This window comes from Armigeres subalbatus, chromosome 3 (assembly GCF_024139115.2).
Source record: "Armigeres subalbatus isolate Guangzhou_Male chromosome 3, GZ_Asu_2, whole genome shotgun sequence".
Taxonomy (NCBI): Eukaryota; Metazoa; Arthropoda; class Insecta; order Diptera; family Culicidae; genus Armigeres; species Armigeres subalbatus.
In genome coordinates this window covers 345148474-345162068 of record NC_085141.1, presented here as the reverse complement: position 1 = coordinate 345162068, position 13595 = coordinate 345148474, and the positions used below count along the sequence as shown (strand labels likewise).

General features: G+C 39.9%; 2 protein-coding genes across 8 annotated transcripts in view; both read left to right on the top strand.

The window, feature by feature from the left end:
* The window catches only part of LOC134225938 (liver carboxylesterase 1F-like), a 31472-nt gene extending 19169 nt beyond the window's left edge, over positions 1-12303 (top strand). For all 7 annotated transcript variants that reach the window (XM_062706391.1, XM_062706387.1, XM_062706386.1 and 4 more), the window contains exons 3-6: positions 9705-9912; positions 9973-11052; positions 11235-11659; positions 11721-12303. In XM_062706391.1, coding sequence (XP_062562375.1) covers positions 9799-9912; positions 9973-11052; positions 11235-11659; positions 11721-12297 — 2196 coding nt within the window. In that variant the 5' untranslated portion in view covers positions 9705-9798 and the 3' untranslated portion in view covers positions 12298-12303. The remainder of the gene's footprint in view (positions 1-9704; positions 9913-9972; positions 11053-11234; positions 11660-11720) is intronic.
* Positions 12298-12944, top strand: LOC134222790 (uncharacterized; the record flags this gene model as incomplete). The annotated part of the gene is made up of 1 exon (XM_062701944.1): positions 12298-12944. A coding segment is annotated over one exon (420 nt), but the record flags the coding sequence as incomplete, so codon positions are not given.
* Between the last annotated feature and the right edge of the window lie 651 nt (positions 12945-13595).

Below are 13595 nucleotides of genomic sequence, written 5' to 3'. Positions count from 1 at the left end.
AGGGATCGAACATAAATCCTCTGAATGAAAGCCTATCACGTAACCACTGAGCTATCTTTGCTTTTTGAGATATTAGTGTTCGAAGAACAAGAGGCTACGCGATTTGCAATAAATAACTATTTCACTACATCAAGACATAGGTTGCTTGTGCATACGTGTGGTCACGCACCGGGGGCTGTGCTTTGGTTCGGTGGCATATAATCTGAACCGATAAAAAGTTTAGTTATATCGGAATATAAGTCATGTTCGGGATTTGAGTCAAAACGGTACGATTGAGTTTACGTCAGGTGCTTTTGTGTCATATCATTCAAATAAGTCACATGTAATATTCTTATTGTTTTGGTGCGCAGGGAAGCAACTTCATAATCAATTTCAACATTTTATTTTGAATCCTCTGTAAATGCATTCTTCCTGGCATTGCAGCAAATAACCCATATTGGCACAGTATATGTAAAATATGGCTGGCCTAACAATTAGTTTGTAAATCAAAAAAATATTTTAAGATTTTAATTTTCTATGAATATTCACTTACTATATTTGTACCTTTTTGCTTGCATACCTTCTGTGTGGTTTTTGATAGTTAATTCATTCATGCTACACAGTCCTAAATCTTGGACTTCGCTAGACCAAATAATTGGAACCCCGTTCATAGTGACAGCATGTCTGTTAGAAGAATTCAAATAAAAAGCACTCGGATTATGTAGGAGAAAATGAGTTTTGGTAAACTTTTCTATAATCCAAGTATGTTTTAGATAATTTAATAGTCTTAGTTCGATCATTGACAAACTACAATGACTCATTCCAGAGGTTAAATGTCAAAACGTGTTACAGCAGAGTTCTAGTGCGATTATTTTTCTACAGCTCTGCCTAATAGTTTGTTGTTTCAATTCAACTAATAACAGAGTTAAAGGACTAGTTACTAATACTAAATGATAACAAAATTTCGATCAGCCTGTATAATAAGTTACTGCAACTAGCGCAATAACTCTGTTATTAGTGCAATAGAAACAACAATTAGGCAGAGTTGTAAAAACCTTCGCTCTAGAAGTCCTCCACATATCACTTTTGAAATTTAACCTCTGGAATGAGTTATTGACAAACTACTAAACTATCGAAACTATATTACTAAATGATCAAAAACAGTCTTGCTATAATCCATAACAAATTACACGAAGGTAAGCAACGATTTTCGATTTTCCGATATATGTTATCAATACGATATAAAGTATTGCACAATAAGAGCTCAAGAATGCTGTCACGCTCTGTCACGCGTTATCTATCAGATTTTGTGCGTTTACCTGTAAAGAGTGATCTGATAAATAATTTTGGATCAGTTTAGAAATTAAAATATTCCATTTTAACCACACTCAAATTAATCTGCTGATAAATTATATGTGCGAAACTCGCATGGAAGTCACTTGCAGCACTGATTTTTAGATTCATGTGCGTCTTATGTGAACTATATGCGGACTTATTCCATTTCAAAACGTAATTAAAATCATTTCAAGTGCAATGGCTATTGAAATGTAACTATACGACTTGTCACATAAAATTTATAACATTGATAATGAACGCACCACGTCTGTTTTCAACAAGACTGAAAACTGAAGTTAGCATCGTTAATAATTGAACAAAGTAAGTAACTCGGTAACTAATAAGCTTAGATTTTCCTTTTCACGCATTCTAAAACCAAAAATTCTTCGATTTCAGAATTGAGATGTATCCACATGATCTGCAAGTACAGCATTATCTGTGTAATATAGTTGACCGACATGAATGGGATAATGTTTGGTATTATGTCTCCCAACAAACACCCCGCGGCGCATCATTTGAGAAAGATTTCCGGTAGGTTAGAAACAAAACTTGTTGCTCAATATGGTAGAATCATGTGCACCACCACTATTTGCTATGCTCTGAACCGAGGATACATACACACGTATCAGCGCATTCGTGAGTTTTCTTTTATTTCATTTGTTTATACTGAAATTAATTTAGTATCAATTGTTTCTTTGCAGGATCTTCTGGACGTTAGAACGCAGTTTTTTCTATGCAAAAATGCTTTATCTTTATATACAACGATTATGCATAAATGTAACAGCATTAAGTTTCAATAAAGCATTAAATTACTGTGCAATTATTTCAACTTTGCTCCAAACCAAACCTTTTGATTATTAAAAACATTTGCAAACGCGAGACAAACAAGGGATGAATTATTTTTGTCATGAATTATATGTGCGGATCTCATGGAAAAATCAATACATTTGCACATAAAACCTATGATTATTGAATCGATCAACATCTATCAGCGCCGCACATACTTTGCAAATGCAAAGTACACTGGTCAAAATATAAGTGCGGGGCACATAAATACAATATGCAGTTTATTCTGAGTGCATACACAGATAAAAATATTCTGTGATTTTAAATGTATTTTCATGCACATATTTGGAGCATGTAAATAAACGTAACATTCAATCGATCTCTCTATTATTTTAAATCGAAATAAATTTAAACGGTGCTCGCTTGTAAAATTCAATCAAATTTAATTGAACATCGAATGGTTATTCGTTTGATGGGGTAACCTGTAGTTTTAGACGTCGTTGAATTTTCAAAATTATTTGCTGTGTACATTCATACCAATTACTGCGAAATGCTTTCCATATAAATAAAAGCAACCCCAGTAGAATTCTCTTCAGATTTTTTTAAGTCGGATCAAATTTATAAATCATGTTGAAAAGTGTTTGAATGATAATGACAAAAATAAAAACTGCTCATCAGCAAAAATTTACCTTTCTCGTCAAAAATGTTCATTCCCTTAATCGATTCTTTGGCTTATTTAAGGTCAACATTCCCAATTAACCTAAATTTTTTTTTACGCCACTAAATGTTTTTTTTAAATTCAAAACAAAAATCGAAAAAGTGCTGTTTTTTAAGATTGACCCGATTTTGAACGAACATTGAGTGAATTTTGCAGACGGTTCACATGCACACGTTTTCGGTTTTGTTTTCGATTTAATAAAATATATTTTAGTTACTAGATAAAGATTGTCGCTTCGGTTCCCTTTGTTCTGCTGTGCGAACATGTTGGGTATCAAGCTGTCAAATCGTATGGATTTCCCTTCTTTGACATTTAGCTTCCCTATCATCCCCTATCCCCATCTATCATCTATCATTTTGACGGGAAGGGTCAACTGAATTTTTATTTATATGAAGAATCATATTATTCAAAACAACAATTTCAAAAAAGCTAACTTATTGATTGGATGATGGAAGTCTAAGCTGGATTCTGGCTTCGAAACGGAAAGCACTCGAAAGTTTGACAAATGGAAACATTTGTTTTTTCTCACAACCGTTTTTTGGCTTTTCTCGTATTCAAATCAAACGATACGAACTTTTTCAGAAGAAGTATGTGTATGTGCATGTGTGCAAAAAAATCTAACTCATTTTTCGAAATCTTATCCTGAACCGATTATTTAAACGGCGAACTCACTATGGGCTCAAAAGTTATGGCCAAAATACAAATTTTTTACTATGCCTGAAACTCAATTTGTGCAATTGCACAACCTCATCACATTTTCCGGGCACTTAACCTCATCCGATTTGCTTGCAACAAATTGCATCCGGCAGCAATTATAAAAATATAAATTTTCAATTCATTCTATCTTTATTTACGAGATCTTCGACCCTAGGCCGGTTCATCTGGTATAAATAAATGTGAAAAATAACTCTTATTCACCAATTGTTATTTTAGACTTTTCATATATGTTTATCAACTATTTTGAACGAGCGAGAAAGGCATCATCACCGCTAGGTGGATTAATCAGGGTTTTTTCATTTCGTTTTATTCATTACTTTACTTATTTATTGGATGCAACAATAATTTCCGGCGTTGAACAATCTGTATCTCAACAATGTTTGATACTGTTTACTTAATTCCGCCGAGTTCCGTCTCCTTCTGGAATCAACACCGGAAAACTTGATCGTCACAACATGTAAACCGCAGGCGACTACCGGCTGCCACTTCCAAAAGAATGTCGGTCTAAGACCCGGCTGGGAGCATAACCGGCACCCATTGCTCTAAATATTTTGACCCATTGCATCCGTCAATTGTGTTCACGAAACACTCACTCGCAGTAATTAAATTTATTATCCAATGCAGTTTGGGTCTTGACCAGTAAACGAAATCCTGTGAAATAAAATTAGAAATGTAAACAAAAAGAACATAAAATGCAAACGATTGTGCCTTACCGCTTGTTTTTCCTCGGATCCATTTTGTAGTGGCGCCGGGTAATTGCAGATGACAAAGAACGAATTGCGGCTTTTTTTTCGGGAGCAAACATTGTTGTTTGTGAAATTGTTTTGAGCGTATGGTTTCTTTTTAACCGGAACCTCGGATTTTTTGCTTCCCAAATGCGCTCGGTGTTGGTGAAGTACAAGGGCATCGAAATAATCGTAAATACTTGAAGCCGGTCCTTCGGTTCAAAGTTTCAACCGCAACGCGATGATCTGTTCCGTCCTGGTATTTTTTTCCGCCCAGTTATGATGACGAATCGTCGCGGGCTGCCAGATACATTATTATTTGTTCTCAGTGTTGCCAAAAATATGAAGTATGAAAATAGTTTTGATTATTTTACAACTTTTGTTTTCAGAATTCACACTGTGAAAATCAAAGTTTTAAACTGAGAAAATAACTTTCAGATTAACCATTTAGTAATTGACTTGAATATTTTAGCACTCAAAAATACAATATTTTACTGACTTTTAAAATGAAATTAGAAAATATTGAAATCACAATTATTTTTTTCCCTGTGCGTGTCCATAATAAACATTTGAAATCACAACAACACATAACCAAACTCAGAACCTAGCTAGAAAATTTCATTGACCATGAGTTTGCTACAGTGATAGTACAGCCTTTTACTTTCTTCCAAATATAATAGTTGTCCTGACAAGAACCGATTTATTTTCAAAAATATCTCTAGTCTCCTCTCAAAACTATCTCAATAGTTCGATTCCTGCTAGACAAATCTGACTATCTGAATATTGATCTTCTCGTCTGATCATTTATTCTCTCTCTTTACTATCTTCTTTATCAATCAGGTCGACATCTTATTTCTCTATTTTATGTTTTGTATTATTATTATTGAGATACTTTCGTCGACTTGGGTAGCGGTTCTTTCCACAGGATGAAGCAGTTCTCAGGTCAGATTTTTATCGCAAGATTCAAACTAGGTATTTAGTGATTGCTGATAATGATTGAAGAAGCACATTTATTGAAAATAAATCGGTTGTTGTATGGCCTCTATTATGTTCGAAAGAAAGTGAAAGGGCTGCATTGTGACTTTAGCAAATTCATGGCATCCAGTGAAATTTTCTCACTAGACTTTGAGACTGAAATTTGATGGCGTCAGTATCGACCCGAGTGGCGGCCGTCGGCAAGTGGTTGAAGAAAACAATGAATATAATTTTGCCGAAAAGTTAAATTTGCACAAAAATTTGTAAGATTCATGTGATTCTGAAATCTACTGCTGACTGACACTGTTTGACTGATTTGGAGCATTTCGACTTCCAAGATTATTTGATCACGAAACCGGTTGTCAATTTTTCTCGATATTGAAGACATTTACATGGTTTATGTTCCCAGATGTTGAAATACCTACCAAGTTATTTCGACAATCTGATCTGTACATGTGCGTCATCATAAAAGCATATGAGCGTATGGAGACGCATGGTGCGTCTTTTTATGACTAAACTTGTAAAAGACGTAATCATGCCATCTACCAGAGCTGCGGCAACACACACGAGCTAGGAACAGCTTTCATGGTAAAAGGCGATATGCAAAGACGCGTGATCGGGTGGTGGCCGATAAATGGAAGAATGTGCAGGTTGAGGATCAAAGGCCGGTTCTTCAACTTCAGCATAATCAACGTCCATAGCCCACACTCCGGAAGCACTGATGATGATACCCATGTTACCAAAAGTTCCTTTAAAAGTACGTTTTTCGCTCAATCAGCTCTGTCAAGCTGATTAAACGAAAAACATACTTTTGAAGGAACTTTTTGTTACTTGGGTAACGACGCATTCTACGCACAGCTGGAACGTGAGTACGACATCAGCTCAAGCCACGACGTCAAAATCATCATAGGAGATTTGAACACTCAGGTTGGCTAAGAGGAGGAGTTTAGACCGACTATTGGGAAGTTCAGCGCTCATTGATTTCGCCACCTCCAAGAATATGGCCATTCGCAGTACCTACTTCCAACACAACCTTCCGTATCGGTACACCTGGAGATCACCACTGCAGATAGAATCACAAATCGACCACGTTCTGATTGATGGACGGCACTTCTCCGACATTATCGATGTCAGGACATATGGAATAAGCGGAGTGCAAAAAGATGGAACAGCTGTGCCGTTCTCAAGAAACACGTAAGTTCTATCAGAAGCTCAACGCATCCCGCAAAGGCTTTGTGCCGCGAGTCGAAATGTGCCGGGATAAGGATAAGAGCATCTTGACGGACGAAGCTGGTAAGGATGGTATCGGAGCCCAGCTCATCACGGTGGGCGCCGAAAATCTGGCCACTTGCCTGCACAAACTGATAGTCAGAATCTGGGAAACTGAACAGCTACCGAAGGAGTGGAAGTGAGGGGTTATATGCCCCATCTACAAGAAAGGCGACAAGCTGGAGTGTGAGAACTTTCGAGCGATGACCATCCTTAATGCTGCCTACAAAGTGATATCTCAGATCATCTTCCGTCGTCTGTCACCATTAGTGAACGAGTTCGTGGGAAGTTATCAAGCCGGCTTCGTTGACGGCCGCTCGACAACGGACCAGATCTTTACTGTACGGCAAATCCTTCAAAAATGCCGTGAATACCAGGTCCCAACGCACCATCTCTTCATTGATTTCAAGGCGGCATACGATAGTACAGACCGCGTAGAGTTATGGAAAATTATGGACGAGAACAGCTTCTCTGGGAAGCGTAGGGTGAAAGTTCCGATAGTCGTGGTTGCTCCTATAGTTGCGGTAGTGTAGTTTTTAGAGAAACTACAGATTTAACGTAGCAACCCACATTGTTGATCAATTACGTGTACTGTCATTAGACGAAACAAGCACAAACAGCCTAGGAATATCCTCAAAAACGGTAAATAATACTCAAATAATTTATTTTTTTCTGGACGTTGCACCAATAGTTGCGGTAGTGTTCCTATAAATGCGAGTCCCATACAAAAACAGTGAGATTCGCAACTATAGGAACACAAATTAATAAATACCGCAACTATTGGAACATTGTACCAATACTTGGAGGAATGATTTTAGGTCACAATCAAGGATTTTCTTGCGATCGGAACATAATTCTCATAAAATAGTGTTACTGGGCTTTCGAATACACCCTCGAGGTAAGTGAAATACTTTATCTATTAGGTGTAAGTGAGAAATTAGTGATGGCGCGTGCATATTACCTCCACCATTGGGTCTTTGACCCTACCAGACTGATCAAAGCAACGTTGGATGGTGTGCAAAACTGTGTGAAGATTTCGGACGAACACTCCAGTTCGTTAGAATCGCGCCGGGGACTAAGACAAGGTGATGGACTTTCGTGCCTGTTGTTCAACATTGCGCTAGAAGGTGTCATGCGGAGAGCCGGGTGTAACAGCCGGGGTACGATTTTCAACAGATCCAGTCAATTTATTTGTTTCGCGGATGACATGGACATTGTCGGCCGAACATTTGCAAAGGTGGCAGAACTGTACACCCGCCTGAAACGTGAAGCAACAAAAGTTGGACTGGTTGTGAATGCATCGAAGATAAAGTACATGCTAGTGGGCGGAACCGAGCGCGACAGGGCCCGCCTGGGAAGCAATGTTACGATAGGCGGGGATACCGTACATCCTTGCTAAAGGCTGATAACAATGTTAGTCGTGAAATACGAAGGCGCATCATCTGTGGAAGTGTGGCTACTACGGACTCCAAAAAAACTACGGTCAAAAAAGATTCACCACCGCACCAAATATGTCATGTACAAGACGCTGATAAGACTGCTCGAGGAGGACTTGTAAGCACTCGAAGTATTCGTGAGACGGGTGCTTAGACCATCTTTAGCGGTGTGCAAGAGCACGGTGTGTGGCGGCGAAGAATGAATCACGAGCTCGCCCAGCTCTACGGCGAACCCAGTATCCAGAAGGTGGGCAGGGCATGTTGCACGAATGCCGGACAGCAACCCTGTAAAGATGGTGTTCGCTTCCGATCCGGTAGGTACGATACGGCGTAGAGCGCAGAGAGCGAGGTGGGCAGACCTGGTGCAAAATGACTTGGCGAGCGTGGGGCGCATTCGAGGATGGAGAGATGCGGCCTCGAACCGTGTATGTGGCGTCAAATTGTTGATTCAGTGTTATCTGTTTAGATGTAAACTAAATAAATAAATAATAATAATTTCGACAATCTGATCTGATCTGCATACCGTGGACCCCCGATAATTTGAACGGTACCTCATTCAAATTAACGGGGTTCATTTTTAATTTGAACTTCTGGTTACTCTATAAGCATCAGAAAAACTGGTTTCTGGCTGCTCTCTTTGCTGGTTTGTTTTGATTCTGCTTTCCATTTCACGATGTTCCATTTTTCTAATCTCGATTCCACGTGGTAAATGACGTTTGATCCATTTTTAATTTGAACGATGTTCAAACCAACGGGGTACAAATTAAAAAGTGTTCAGATTAAAAACGGTCATATTACCGGGGGTCCACGGTATAAGCGTATGGAGACGCATGGTGCGTCTTTTTGTGACTAAACTTGAAATATACAAATTTCATCAAATTTATGAATTAAATAAATGCACATGCAAACTTTTGTTTGACAACTTGTAATAAGGAAAACCTGAAACTAATTACATGTTGGAAAGTACGAGTTTTTAGTTACCATGTTGATAACCACGATCAGAATCACGAGAATTTCCAAATGTTAGTTTTCGGGTGTCTTTTGAACGATTCTCACAATTCTTCCACGATTGTTTTAATCATCTTAACTAATTTCATTCAATTGAAGTTTGTCTCATTTCCCGAATCAAACATGAAAGTGACAATTCGTGAATTAAAAAAAAAACACTATACCAATAAAACATCGATAAAAGATTATTCGATATCTTGATCTGCGATAATTACTCAACTGTTACTTTTAAGTTTAATTGGACTTTAATTTGGGAAATGAGTCAGACCTTAGCAAATTGTTTATTTGTTCTAATACTGCCATTATACGGAGTATGAACTTCACTAAAACATTTTTTGTTTTGCTCCCTGCGCAAAAAAAAACATAAAACACCAGTTTATAACTGCTAGAAGCAAAATATTGGCCTATTAGGGAAGGTAACTCTGGAATTGAAAGAACCGTTTGAGGCAATAAAAAATGACGGAAAAAGTTATTTTACAATGTCTCTAACTACCAACGCTCGTAACATGACCACCTGATGACCTTAGCAAAAACAAGCAATCACTCTTCTCCTCTTGGTGAATTATTTTGGGAATCCATGCGTGACCAACTGTTGCAGCGTAGTCAGAAGTACCAAGCTACACATGTTAGTCTGTTAAGTACGGTTCACATACCTTCGTTACACCATTGCGCTGGTATTTGATAATAAAATTACTTTGCTTTTATGATAATCGTTTTTATAGCAATGTCCCCCATCTTTTCACTTTCACCCCACAGACGATCAACGAGAGTGATCGGCGGTCAGTCAGCATGTCGAACCCAATCAGTTCCAATATTTTATCAACTGGAAATCGCCATTAGTGTCGAAGTCATGATCGCAACTGGATCATTAGTTTTCATATTCCAGCTTTTTGCTACGTGGTGTACAGCACAGGCCCAAATTCAGGATGTCACCATCGTGCTCAGTCAGGGGACGATCGTGGGGGTAATCTTTACAACACATTTTACTGAGCATCTCATCACTAACCTTTCACAATTTTTACAGCTCAAAGTGTTCCCAGAAACGTCACGGATACCGGTCTTCACCTATCTTGGTATTCCGTATGCAAAACCACCCGTGGACGACCTTAGATTCTCGCCCCCAATACCAAGTCCCGGATGGAACCGAACACTGTACGCACGAGATTTCAAACCTATCTGTCCACAATTGGAGAACAACAGCTACGACGATGTGGACTCTCAAGGCCACTACAAGTTTCGTGAAACCAGCGAGGATTGTCTCTACTTGAACATCTGGATGCCGGAGACGGCCATCCGTTACGGAGGTTTCCCGGTGCTAGTCATGGTCACCGGTGAAGAGATGGCCTTCGATTGGACAGTCAATCGGGCTACCGGTCTGGATCTCGCCTCCGATGGGATCATCGTAGTAACGGTTCAGTATCGAACTAATGTGTTCGGATGGCTATCTCTTGGGCAGAAGTACGCCCCGGGGAATCTTGGACTTCTCGATCAGCAATTGGCTCTGGTTTGGATTAAGGATAACATTCAGAAATTCGGGGGCGACACCAACAGAATCACTTTGCTGGGTCACGGAACCACTGGAGGCCCAAATGTAATGACCCACATAGTTAGCCCCATGGCTCGAGGTCTATTTTCCAAGGCGATCATTATGTCGGGAACCGTGTTTTCACCTTACTGCCGCGTGAACACAGATCGCAGATTATCAGACGAAGTTGTTAAGATCATGGCCTGTAACTACGACATCGGTCGTAACGTTCTCAAGTGTTTGCAACAAAAAAGCGTCCACGACTTACTTAAGGCTTACGAGTACGTCTACCGCAGCGGAAACTACACAATCAATCTAGGGCCGATCGTGGATGACTATCTACCGGCGATGGAACGGTATGTCATGGACGACCCGCGGGCCCTATTCTCATCGAAATCATTTATCATAGAAGATATGCCGATCATGTTCGGCATTACCAGTAACGAAGGTGGCTTCATGCTGAATAGATGGCTGGACTTTGCCAAACAGGGTCTGGATTATCTGCGGAAATACGTCAACGAGACGATGGTGCCGAACATTTTGGAGCAGTACAACTTCGATGGAGTAGGACGGGATCAGGTAGGTTTGATGATTTTTCCAATTTTAAGAGGAATGTTTCACTTGCCGTAGAACGAATTAGTACCATCCTATTTGATCCCACCTCTTGAGTGGAGCTAACTAACTCGTCTTATGGCAAGTAGAATTAAGGGCAATTGACCATAAGATTACATCATCAACATGCTTTAACACTTATTTTATAGATACGCGAAACCATTAATTGGCGATTCTTCGACCAAATCCCTGAAACCACTGCGCACCTGCTCCATTCCATCATCAAGCTCACTACGGAAACCAAGTTTGAAATTCCATTTTTCAAAACACTTGAGGTATTCAGTATGGCCGTAGACCAAGATGTCCAGGAAGATGCTTCGAAACCGGAAGAATCTCTTAACCAACTAGCTCTTCGGGGTGGGGGAAACTTGTACGTCTACCTCTTCCATCACTCCAATTCGATGGACATGCGAGGCAAGATCAACTACTTTGGTGGAGCATCGCACTCCTCGGACTTACCATTTCTGATGGGACCAAGTTTGTTCCAGGAGATCGGTCGCAAACGACTGTCTCAATCTGAGGACAAACTATGCAAGAAAATTCGAGCGTTGTTCAGCGAATTTATCAAAGTTGGGTAAGCCACTCAATGTCTTCATACAATTCAGTTTGTTTTAACTTCCTTGGTTGTATTTTAGTGATCCCACGCCCGGTCGAAAGATCGACTCATGGAAACCCTACACTGAGGGCCAGAAGTACATAAAACTTATCTCCACACGAGCGGAGAATCTTTTCCAGAACGACAAACATAGTATGGACGCCAGCTTTGAGGACAACATTCAAACTATTGAAAATAAACTCCTGAACGTCAATCAGGATGATGCCTCCCCTCATGAGAACCCCTACCTCTTGGGGCGTGTTAACCTTGACGACCAGGAGAGCTCCCGCTCATCCAAAAGCGCCGTCTTTGCAGATAACACCAAAGATTCCGAGTATATCCATTATCTTCGCCGCATCGACAGCTTCTGGTACGGGTTTCTACCTAAGCTGTCCCAGATTATGAACGCCACCGATCAGGAACGGCTGCGGAACCGACGAATCGATCTCATACTGGAAGACGAGCAAGAGCTCTTTCGCGAGTCGTCGGAGGCCTCCCGCTACAAGCATGCCTTTTTCTCTATGCTAACGCTGGTCTGTATGTTGCTGGCCGTCCTATGCTTGTGCGTCTACATGTTAAAGAAAAATACGAACAAAAACTTCACCAATATCTTATGACACAAGTTCTTCTTCCGGTCGAAGCTGTTCGATCGGAAGAACCGCTCCAAGAAGGCGGGAGTGAGTGATAGTGCGGCGGACGACGATGAGTTCAACGTCACCGGCATTAGCCACCGGATCAAGACGACCAGCACGGGCGGGTCGTCAACGAACCGAGTAGTGCGAAACAATCCGTTGTACGGGGAGAACTTTAAGCGGTTCGTTGCCGGGGGCGAAAGTATGGGACCTATCAGTTTCGGTGCAAGTGCCAGCAATAAAAGTGTCATCGGGGGTTTGAGAACAGTTGAGGGATCTTCGGTGAGTGGGGCTCGACGAGGCAATAATGAATTTGGGGAAAACGTAAACGCTATTTTGACTGATCTGGACGAAGAGCTGGAGGTCAGAAACTGGCGTTATCAATTATCCAATGATCATTTCTAGGGTTAAGAGTTGTGTGATAAATATTTTGATAGCTATGGTTATAGTCAACAGTAAGATAGTTTGAATGTTTTAAATAGACTAGGTGTCTTAGATAAAAAAAACAATTCATAGTTTTCTGAAGTTTTACAAAATTTTATATATTTTTTGGTAATATTACAGCCTTTTGAATAACGTTTGCAGAACAGAAAACTCAATTGTTTTTACTATATAGAGTTTAAATCCACAGAAAACGAATTGAAATATATTTATTTCATAAGAATTTCAATTGAAAATCTCCAAATACGTTTAACTTGTATGGATGGCCGAGCTGGGATATTAGCCTCAGAAGTCAGGACTGCAGGCGTTCAATTTTGCGCATTCGTGGTCTTCCATTTATCAGGTTGTTTGTTAAATATTATTTTTGCTATTCTTCCGTCCGACATTCGCAATAAGTGAACAGCACACTTAAGTCTGCCATATTTTTTTACGATTCGCAATATTTTCTGCTTTGTACACTTGATACAGCTCGATACAGAATAATTAGTCTGTACCACACACTATGTTTTAGTTTCATTCTGAGTATTGTATGTAGACTTTTTCGCTGGAAAACCCCGAAAACTAATTCCGGTCAGCCTATTTTAACGTCCAAGCTACATGTCCATGAAGGGCCACTGGTAGTATCAGAGTTTTATACATACAGAGCAAACCTCGTTTCCGTCTGTATGTGGCGGGACCTAAGTTGGTTACTGTGAGGGTGAGTTATATTAGAAATGGGACAATCCACCTCCAGCGTGCATTGATGACAGATATCCAAATATCATCCGTATCCGTATCCGGCCAACATTGACTATAGTGAATAGCAGGCCATGACTAAAGATGTCGTAAAATCCCGATTAATC